This window comes from Lactuca sativa, chromosome 5 (genome assembly GCF_002870075.4).
Source record: "Lactuca sativa cultivar Salinas chromosome 5, Lsat_Salinas_v11, whole genome shotgun sequence".
NCBI lineage: Eukaryota > Viridiplantae > Streptophyta > Magnoliopsida > Asterales > Asteraceae > Lactuca > Lactuca sativa.
The window spans coordinates 198,537,682-198,549,638 of record NC_056627.2 but is presented as its reverse complement, the minus strand read 5'-3'; the positions used below and the strand labels follow the sequence as shown (position 1 = coordinate 198,549,638).

The window sequence follows — 11,957 nt, the reverse complement described above, 5'->3', positions numbered from 1 at the left end:
CTTCTAAAAGTCTCACCCTGGAAGGGTTTGATACGCTTCGGTAAGCGTGGGAAGCTTAATCCGAGATATATAGGACCCTTCAAGATCCTCGCAAGGATCGGCCCCGTGGCTTACAAACTCAACCTGCCCAACGAACTTCGTAACGTACATTCTACATTCCACGTATCTAACTTGAAAATGTGTTTGTCTGACGAGACTCTCATAATTCCACTCGACAAGATCGAGATCAATGAGAGCCTCGACTTCGTGGAAGAACCGGTAGAGGTCATGGACCGAGAAGTCAAGCAGACGAAGCAAAGCCGTATCCCGATTGTGAAGGTCCGTTGGAACGCCAAGCGAGGACCGGAATACACTTGGGAGTGAGGATCTGATGAAACTGAAATACCCTCATCTTCTTGCTTAGTTATGTGTAACTGCTTTATTTGTTTAGACTTTAATTTCGGGACGAAATTCCCTTAACAGGGGATGATGTGCAGGGACGGTTTTGTAGTGGTGCCCGGTGTGGCACCGGCAACACCTAATTTTCGTTATTTAGTGTAAATTTTTTCAAAATTTTTTTATATATCGGTAACTACGTAAAAAAAATTGGCAACTACAAAATTTTTTTTTGCCACCCAATTGGATCAACTAAGCCGATATATAAAAAATATATTAAGTGTAAATTTTTTCAAATTTTTTTTATATATCGGTAACTACGTAAAAAAAATTGGCAACTACAAATTTTTTTTTGCCACCCAATTGGATCAACTAAGCCCAAAAATATATTTATAACTTAGACTTATCAATTAGTAGTCCAAAAAGCCTATTAATTTTAGCCAAAAAAAACTAGTGTAGCCCAAAGCTCATTTTGATAATTGGATCTTTTGATCCAATTGGAAGAAGGGTAAAAAAAAAAACTTGCGGCCAAGATGAGTAGCAAAACAGAAAGAAAAAAAAAGAAAAAAAAATCATCGACACAATGAAGTCGACTTGTAGAGTTCGACTGTGACGCCTCAGCCCTCACGATTCACGAAGACTTGCTTGGTGCTTGATACTTCCATTGCTAATTCCTTCTAATTTCTTGAGTATCTTGTTGATTGAGTAGCAAAAATCGATTCCCAATTGTTCAATTTGACTCCAATTGACCAAGCCCTAGCTAAGAATGAAACAAGTAAGTGTTTGAAAATTGAAATTTTACCAATTTGTTTAGGTTGAAATTGCTATGTTTTTATCTTTAATTGGTGAAATTGTTATATTTTCATTGATGTTATTGCCTTATTGATTTATTTGGTGAAATTTTACCAATTTATTTAGGTTGAAATTGCTATGTTTTTATCTTGAATTGGTGAAATTGCTATATTTTCATTGATGTTATTGACTTATTGATTGATTTGGTGAAATAAAATTGCTATGTCATATTGTCTTTATTGAAATTCAATTTTGATTTGGTGTAATTTCTATGTTTTGACTTTTGATTGAAGCTATTGGATGATTTGGTGAAATTATTAGTTATTTAGCTTAATGTTGAATTGTAGGTTACCCTTGGTGGTTTTCTTACCAAAAGACCAAGACCTAATCTTAATGAAAGTGGTGAAGGATCTTCCCAAACACCAATCACCAACCAATCAATTCCTTCGGTCTCTAATGCAATTCCACAAACACCATGCTCTAATGAAACTAATGATGGTGTTGATTTGAAAGATCTTCCAAAGGACCCGGCGGATAGGCCAATGATTACAAGTTATGCCTCAAATATAAGAGATGATGTAAGAAGGGCAAATTTGCTTCAAGGACCTTGTCAAATAAGGCTACATAAGTTTCCAAAAAAGAAAATAGGTGATAGATTAAGAAGCTTTGTTCCTTCATGGTTTAACGATTTTGATTGGTTAGAATATAGTGTGAAAAATAAAAAAGCATATTGTTTATATTGTTATGTATGTGGAGACCTCATGGGACAAAAAGGAGGGAGAGATGCATTTGTTTCTCAAGGTTTTGATACTTGGAATAAAAAAAAAATGCATTTCGGACTCATGTGGGTAATGTTGATAGTTTTCACAACAAAGCAAGAGAAAAGTGTGACTTTTTATTGAGAGAAAAACAAGCTATTAATGTAGTGTTGAGGAGGCAAACCGAAGCAGAGGACCATAAATATAAAGCACGATTACGTGTTTCTATTATTGTTGTTAGACTTTTATTGAAGACCGGTTTACCGTTTCGTGGTAATGACGAGTCGATTAACTCGGAAAATAGAGGGCTTTACATTGAAGTGTTAAAAGCCATTCGAGAGACTAGTGAAGATATTTTCAACAATACTTTAGAAAATGCTCCTAAGAACAATCAACTTATTTGCCCTAAAATCTAAAAAGAACTTGTGCAATGTTTTGCACAAGAAGTACTTTTGAGTATTCGTCAAGAGATTGGTCAAGATGTATTCGCTTTATTGGTTGATGAATCTAGCGATGTCTCAAAAAAGGAACAAATGGCTATTGTTTTGCGATATGTTGATAGTCTTGGCTTTGTGAAAGAAAGATTCATTGGAGTTGTGCACGTGAAGGATACATCCTCTTTGACACTCAAAAACGCCTTAAATGAAGTACTTACAAGTAATAAGTTGAGTTTTAGTCAGGTAATTTATTCTTTACTTTTTTGTTACTTCAATTTAATTTAATTAGCTGTGTGTTATATTATTTATATATTTTTCAATTTTTTAAATAGATAAGAGGACAAGGTTATGATGGGGCGAGCAATATGCGAGGGGAATTCAATGGTTTGAAAGCTTTGATATTACAAGAGAATGACACAGCTTTTTATGTACATTGCTTTGCACACCAACTTCAATTGGTGGTTGTAGCTGTAGCAAAGAAGCATGATGGTGTTAGTGACTTTTTTGAGCAAATTTCGTTGGTGGTTAATGTTGTTTGTGCCTCGTGTAAAAGAAAAGACATGCTACGGGAACAAGCAAGACAAAGGGTGCAAAAAGGCTTATGTAGTGGTGAACTTGAAACGGGAAGAGGGTTAAATCAAGAGACTACACTTGTTCGGGCGGGAGATACAAGATGGGGTTCACATTTCAACACACTCACAAGTCTGGTGAAGTTGTTTGCGGATGTTCTTGTGGTTTTAGAATTTGTGAAAGTGGATGGAGGGTCATTGGCAAACCGCCAACAAGCGTCCGGAATTTTAGCATATTTTCAATCTTATGAGTTCGTGTTTTACTTGTATATGATGTATGACATTTTACACCTCACGGGTACATTATCAAAGCAACTTCAAAAAAAAGATCTAGACATTCTAGAAGCGGCTTCGATGGTTAGAGGGACAATGGACGCATTGCAATCTTTAAGAGACACGGGGTTTGCTACCATTTTGCCAAAGGTATCCTCTTTTTGTCAAACACACAATATTGCTACTCTGGAAATGCAGGATTTTTATATTGGTGCGAGAAACCGTACGACCACAAAGACCAATAGATTTCACTTTGAGGTTGAAATCTTCAACACGGTGGTAGATATGCAACTGACAGAATACCGGGATCGATTTAGTGAAACAAGCACCCAGTTACGAGAATACATGGGTGCTTTGAGCCCTTGTGATTCATTTTCACAATTTGACAAATCAAAGTTGTTGAAGTTGGCTAAGTTGTACAAGTATGACTTTGATGATTCGGATTTGATAGATCTTGAAGGACAACTTGAGATATTTTATCACTCTTCCATCAAAGATGAGCGTTTTACCACTTTGAAAGGAATTTTCGAGCTTTCTCGTTTGATGGTTAGTACGGGGAAACATCGGTCTTATCCTTTGGTTTATAAGCTTTTAAAGTTAGCTTTGATATTACCCGTAGCAACCGCTAGTGTAGAAAGATGTATTTCGAAGATGAAGCTCCTGAAGACCGACTTACGCAACAAGATTGGCGATGAGTTTTTGAACGATGCGTTGCTTTGCTATGTTGAGACCGAAGCACTTGTGAAAGTTGATAATGAAAAGGTAATGGAACGGTTTCAAAAGATGTCCGCACGAAGAGGACAAATTTAAATTGTAATAGATGATAGATTGTTTTTATGGTTTTAACTTTTATGTAATGGAGCGCTTATTTGTATTAGACATAATGATTTAGTTTTTGGTTTTATATTATGTTTGACCGGAAAAAAAAATCGGCAACACCTACTATCAATTCCTGCGTCCGTCCTTGATGATGTGACAACCCGAAATTTTCATTCGGTAAAACCTTAAAAGTCAACCACTTCGTATCGTGAATTAATATCACTATTTCTCATTTTTAAAAAATATAAAGTTCGTTTGATTATTTTAATATTATTTTTAAACGAACGGTTAAAAGAAAGTGTCGTCTCGGGATTTTATTTTTGAAAACCGCAAACACTTCGCGTATTAGAATCACCCGACCAAACTTTTATGTTTTGGGTTTAGGAATCAGCCAAAAACCGTAAACTCATGCCTATGTATGAGTTTACTCCCCAAGAAACTAGTCATTTGTGTTTACTCCCCAAAAGTCAAAAGAGTAAACTCTAAAAACTCTCTCAAGTATCATCCAACATTTAATTCCAAAACTTCAATCTTGTAAGTGTTCTAACCATTTCAAGTTAGTAAAACACTTAATCTAGTGTTTGTGCATCTATTCATCCATTCATTTATGTATTTTGTTTATATTTTCCAAAACACCAAGAACACCAAGAACACACACTAAGTGTTCTTGCCCTTTTAGCTCAAATCAAGCTACATTATAGTAAGTACTTCCATCCTTGAGTGCTTGTAAGCTAGTATTTCATTTAAACACCAAGAAAATCGGTCAAGAACACCTTGCTTGAGGTGTTCACGGTCCAAGGTGATGCTTGGGCCGTAAACACCATAAAGTCCCCAAAATGAACCTAAGTCCCATGTTTAGCCCTAGTTTGATGTTTAAGACTTACCTTAACATGTTTAAACCTTCCATTGATGTGTTTAAGCCTTGAAAAACACCAAATGCGAACATTCATAGGTGTTTACGGTCTAAGGATCTCCCAAAACCGTAAACACCCTAAAAGGTGTTTAAATGGGTCATTTTCCTTCCTTAGACCTAAAAACTAACATAGACATTTACCTAGTTGTGTTAAGGACTTGAAATCATGACAATATCCTTTCCCATAAGGGTTTACGCTAGTAAACCCAAAGGAAAATGCCCTTAGGCCGTAAACTCCTCAAAGAGGGTGTTTTGTGGCCATAGTCTATTCCAAAGACTAAACCACTTAGTAGGATTGCTTCAAAGGACTTGTTAAACCTCCAAACAACACATGGTTGCAAGGAATGGAGTTTAGACCGTAAACCCTTGAGTTTACTGCCGTAAACTCCTAGGGTAAAGGTCATTTAGACCATAAACTCCCAAGGAGTTTACCCTTGGACCCCAAACACCCTAGTTTTGCCCTACTAACACTCGGATGCAATCCTTGTGAACTTTAACACTTGAAACAAAGTGTTTTCAGGTTCTAGAGTGTCCCAACTCATTTTATCAGTTATAATAAGGCTAATTAGTTATATATATGTTCATTATATGATAACTAGGCTCGTGCATGTGTACAAGTCTTCATTTGTCACCTAGCACCGTAACCGACACTTCAATCCAATCCACTCACCACAAGTGAGTTTATACCCCTTTAATTAACCTTTGAAATACTTTTAAATGTTTTAAATGCTTTTATGGGGGGGGGATACAAGTTGAATACTTATAGTTATTACATCAATCACATGTGATTAATAACTATAAAACCAATGATTTTATTACTGTTCAAACTGTTTTACTTCAAACTGCTTTACAAACTCTTTTACTTATCAAATACTTTTATTTAAACTTTGTTATACTTCTTATAAATTGCATGCCCATATATGTATAGATATATAAGCAATGTTTAAAGGGCTTAGGAAGGCCATCCGCCCTATTTCCTTTTCCTCGATTTGGATGTGGTCTGGTGGGATGTCGGGTAGCCGTCCGAGGGTCGTTTCAATATTAATTATATATCATATGTGCATATATAGACATAAAAGTGCTTCCATATTCATATGTATCAGTTACATCATTAGTAAGTTACCATCGGGGTAACACAGGATCATACTTATACTATTGCTAGATCAATGAGTCAGTTCATTCATGAGTCAGTACTTAGTACTATGAGGACATATACATTACATTACTATGAGATCATATACATTACTACTATAACAACATATACAACTATACTAGAAGAAGAACATATACAATTATACTATAGAAAGAACATATACAATTATATTAGAGAAAGAATATATACAACTATACTAGAAAGAGAACATATACAACGATACTAGAACAAGTAACAATACATTACATATACATATATACATTGACAAAATTGTGATCCACTGTATCGGAGCATGCCTTAAATGTCATGGCCCGAGTTGTAGCCAGAGTCTCTTAGAGGGAGAGCGTGAGTTTGCGTATAGATCTATACTGGATTGATTATCCTACACCTTGCTGCTAGCTACAGTCGGACCTGCAGGTCTGCGGGTGCCAAACGTCATTTCTTTTTACGACCATTCATTTGTCGTTGTTACCCAGTCGATAGTATGGTACAATTAATCGCATGATACCTTAATATAAATCCGGTTTAAGGTAGTTAGTACAGCAGTAGTTCCTATATTACAATACTACAGTACTACAATAATTTATCCTTTATATACATTTAGTGATTATTTCACTTAAACATTTATGTACAAACTATATTTTGATAATGATAGTTACCCTTGGGAAAATTACACACTTTTACGATAAACGAACGTACAAAATAGTTACGCCTTGGTAGAAGGCTACTTTTAATAGAAAATATAGGTTTTTCTGAGAGATTCAAACTTTTACAAACACGTACAAACATTCACATACTTTTATCACCAATGTTTACAAACTATTGTTTAAAACTATGTTCAAACGCTTTGATACAAACACTGACACTAAAATACTTATGAACTCACCAGCTTAATGCTGATAAACTCTTTCAAAATAACTTGTATTCTCAGGTCATCAGTAGACAGGTACCGATGCCAACTTTTGAGAAGATGGAGCGCATCCAAGACTCATCTTATTATTTTGATTCACATTATTTTTGGTGTCTATAACTGTACAGAACACGCTTGTATTAAAATTATATATTTAATGCAATGGATGATGTTGTTTGCTTGTTTACTTTTACTGTGTTGTGATACTTTACATGAGGTCCTCCGCCCCAGAACGTTTCCGCCGTTCTTGGTTTTGGAAGAAATCGATCATTGTTATCTAGTTGGAAGAAATCGATCGAACAAGGGGAGACGAAGGAGAGGATAACAAAGGAAAAGAGGGTTGCAGTGTTTTATAAGATTTTAAGTTGCAACGACATTAAGAAGGGACACAAACCCTCAAAAGACGAAAATGCCCCAGCGTGCAAGGCACGTGGGGAGCTTAAACGAAAGCATTTAACGGTTAACGTCTATAGGGACTAACCGTGCAAGAAAAATAATAACGAGTGACTGCCCGAGTTAAATTTTGAAAATAGAGATTAAACATGTTTTTTTGGCATGTTCACAAGGGACTAATGGTGTAATTTACCCTAAACTTTTCTCATAAGCAATCCCAAACAATATCCCCTTAATGGCACTTCAAGACTTGAATAGTATTTATTATTTTCTCATACTTAGAGCGACCACTAGAAGCTTCATTTCATTTTACTTATTATGGATTAAAAAAAAAAACATTCATAATCAACAAATAAAAGCCGAAAGCCAAAACATTATTAATTATAATTAAAAATCCCTTAAGTAACTAATAAACTATTTTATTAAACTCACTAATAATAAAGCAATTTATTTATTTTACCATCGTTTCATAAATAATAAAAAATAATTTTATTTATTTAAGTTGGTATTTAATAAAACATATCCATTATAAATATTTATTATTGATATGTTTCTTTTATTCTTGTAAATATGTAACAATTATTATTTTGTTGTTCCTTATACATTAATTCTAGCAATAGTGTCCCCTGTAACTTGGACCGTAACTCCGATTTGATCCCCTTGATAAATGTTCCTTAACAAGGTTTTTAAGCCGCGCATTGCGGCGGAAGTTTAAGCAATAACTTTTGTGATAAAATGTCATTTTGAAGTTTACGTTTCACCCGCTTGTAATATCTTACCAAAAATAGCAACGTACTTTTCATTTTTACTAATAATCTTAGGGTAAAAGATAGAGTACATCGCCTAAGTTACCTTAATTTTTCCCATCAAAAGCTATTGAGTTAGAAATTGGTGTCATTTATATCTCTCTAATAACAAAATGAGTATATTATCGTTTTTGTCTATGTGATTTGTTTACTGTAATCAAGTCCTTATGAAATAGTTCATTAACAATGATAGTTTTGACCCTATCTCCTTCAAAAATACACCGGGTACTAAAAGTGATAAATATTATTATTATAATTATTCATAAATTTGACCATGAAAAAGAATGCACTCATCTTCACATGATCTTAAAGGGTAAACCGAACTTTAGTTACTACAATCCATCTTTTGAAATCTGAACTTATCGTACGATTTTCTTTTGGATGATCTTTAGGTTGCCCGATACTCTGACGAATTTCCATGTCACCAACAAAAATGTCATGGCAGAACCTACAATTTCTATCCCATATATAAATTCACAATCACAACAGCAAGTAAAACAGAAGAAATATGGTTTAAAATCATGTTACTCAAAAGGTAAAGATGCAATGTAATGAATATGGTTCAAAATATAAAAAGCTAAAACAGAAGAAATAACAATGTACTTTTATTTATGTTTATAGTAGATCATCCTACTTTCATTTTTTTATGCTATAACTTATAACAATACAATTAAACAATGGTCTTATTTTATAATTTTGTGTTTAACATTAAGCAATCTATTAAAGAACATAAAACGACCAAAAGGCATGAAATTATAAAATAAAAAAAATACATAGGTGAATTGTGGGTAAAAACTTTAATTAGCATTGCCAAAAAGCAAAGCATGTTGTCAACACAAACTACCTACATTCAAACAAATCTAATGGTCCAACCAATTAGTTAGAAAATAACCTGAATAACCATTCACTTTTTACTCATTGAAGTTGATATTTTTTCAAGCAATGTATTGGGCATTATTTTCAGCAGTGTATAGGGAAACCATGAACATTGAGATCAGGAGGGATTTCATGAATATGTTTCACACTCATTTCATTATCAAAGATAATTAGTAGCATGCTATTAGTTGTGCCTTCACACAATTGTATAATATTTTTTTATGAAAAGTAATTGTATTTAGGAGAGAGAGAGAGAGAGTGTGTGTGTGTGTGTGTGTGTATGTGTGTGCGCATGGGCTTTGTGGGCGTAGAAAAACAAAAAGCATTGTAGCTTGATGTGCTCTTATGCACAGTGTTTAACATTTTGACAAATGTTATGTTTTATAATTATAATCTTCATAAGGTGGTGGTATTTGTTAGTTTAGGTTATCATCTTGGTAGCCCTAACGTAGGGAAAGGGATAACGGGAAGAAACAAAAGGATGCTCGTGAGTCGATTTCCAGCCATGTCTCTGATCAGTGCTATTTGATTGGGAGAAGAGGAGGCAACCTCCGGTGCAATGATGAAAGATTAAGGGATAGGGGAAGGATATAGAAGATTGTAGAGCTTTGAATGTAATAACGAGTTTTTTTTTGGTTGAAGAAGAGGACATTGGTCAATGGCGGTGACATTGTGATTGGTTAAATCCAATGGTCATTGGGAGGAAAAGAGAAAGTATAAAACTTTGGTGGTCAAATTGTGAATCCAAGAAGTTATATACCCGATTTCTAAAGTCCCAAACTTTCATGTTCACCAACTGCATGAAAATTAATATGTTTATAATATGGGTTTTGGCATCCCCGAATGTTGAACCACAAGCCTTTTAAACAAACTAATTTGATCGCTGAATATGTTGAGTGGGCTAAGATTTGCTCATACAATTTGGCTTTCATGGATGGCTAAAATCTAGTCGGCATACAACTTTTTATGGTTTCCCATGATTTGAACGGGGTCCTTTCCCATGATTTGAACAGGGTCCGACCATCATTTCAGTGATACTGGTTAATAGGGGAGGACGCAAAAATATCTAGCAGTAATGAAATTAAAAAAATTCGAATAAAAAATAATAATATAGAGCCGAAAACGGGTTTGTGTTGGGTTGGATATATATATGTCAAACCTAAGAAATCCGTCAAACTTAGATGAACTCAAACCAATTTTTTTTTTCCCTAGAAAAAATAGTTTGAGCAACATTAAAGAAACCAGACTTTAAACCAAGTATTTTAGGTTTGATAAACTTTGACAACTTGATTTTGCAAAAGGCAACCTACAAAAAAAATGTCTTCTTCTAGTTTAAAGTTGATTTTTTATAGAAGAAATTTGCTTCTCATCTTCCCTTCCCCCACGGATGTGAGATGATATGAGATTCTTTTTATACCATATGTCTTTTAATATCCCAACAAGTAGAAATGAGTTTCTCATTTTTACTAGTATTTTTTTTTTCCAAAACCGGTGCCACTGGGTTTAAAGTCGAAACTTACATAATAGATTATGTATAGTTTGCATTACAAATTAAAGTTATGCATAAAAAAAATAACATAATATGTTTTATTATGTACTTGTTTTGGTGGTTGACATGATCATGTTAATAATTATAATGAGTTTTTCATTATCAATATTTTTTTTTTACCAAAACTGGCATCACCAGATTTAAACCCGGAACTTAACATAGTATATCATTTATAGATGACATTACAAATAAAAGTTAAGCGCAAAAATAACATATTAGTATGTTTTATTAGGTATTTGTTTTGATGGTTGATATGATCGTGTTGATAATAAAAATAAGTTTCTCATTTTAATTAGTAGGTTTAAACCCAAAACTTGACATAATATATCATTCATAGTTAGCATTGCAAATAGAAGTTATGCTTAAAAAACAACATATTAGTATGTTTTATTAGGTACTTGTTTTGATGATTGATATGATGATAACCTGGACTACAAAATACCTTTCGATACATAAAGTCACAACTTTGAGTATCTCCTCAAGCATGATGACCTGGACTACAAAATACATTTCGATTATGTAGATCTGCCCATGTGCGTCCTCACCATCATATATATACATCTCTAACTTTCTCATCAGATAATCTTACTCGAACGTTTCATTTCAGATTCAACATGGAATCCAATTCCTCATCGGTCTTTTTTTCCTTAAGATATAACGTATCGCTAGGACCTAAGACCTGTGGTCATCATATTGTAGTTCCTTGAGCTCATTTTAGATATTGTTCACTGCTTTGACCATACCCGCAATTGCCATGGGCACATCATCAAAATTTTGAACATAACTAGTACTTCGTCTCATCAACCTACATTTGGAAACTCAGCTTCTAAATTTTTTTATTTTTTTTGTTGGCTACCATGTAGCGCACATTAGCGTCATGAATAGTAGCATCGTGAATAGTAAACGTCACGAACAGTAATGGCAACTATATACAAGGGTTAATCCAGAATGTTTTGATACCAATTTAATAAAACTAGGAGTAGAAAGGATTCTTTATCGCAAATCTATTAACGAAAGAAAAAAAAATACAAAAAGGGCTCCTCTGATTCGAGAAATGGGGATCTCCACTGTGAGACTCAATTTCTGCCCCTTTAATACTTAACCCTAATGACCAATTTATACTTGAAGTTTCTTAACCCTAACCCTTAATCCCTATCATTTGCAAGTATCTTGCTATGTCTTTGCATTTAACCCTCCATGGTTCAACTTTTTTCATTAATCAGCTTGTACACCTCAGGGCACTGTTTACATAATTAGACCACCATGAGCAGCTTTTCAGGGGTTATTCTAATTTGATCTTCTATGTGATTTTCATGCCCAAAGCATAGACAAAA

The 11,957-nt window shown here is 34.1% G+C and overlaps 1 protein-coding gene across 1 annotated transcript; it reads left to right on the top strand.

The window, feature by feature from the left end:
- Positions 1 to 1,141: 1,141 nt before the first annotated feature.
- On the top strand, positions 1,142 to 4,014 carry LOC111880587 (uncharacterized). Its single transcript, XM_052771848.1, has 4 exons — positions 1,142 to 1,150; positions 1,515 to 1,968; positions 2,370 to 2,605; positions 2,695 to 4,014. Exons 1-4 carry the CDS (start codon positions 1,142 to 1,144, stop codon positions 4,012 to 4,014), a joined length of 2,019 nt encoding a protein of 672 aa, XP_052627808.1.
- The last annotated feature ends 7,943 nt before the right edge of the window (positions 4,015 to 11,957 follow it).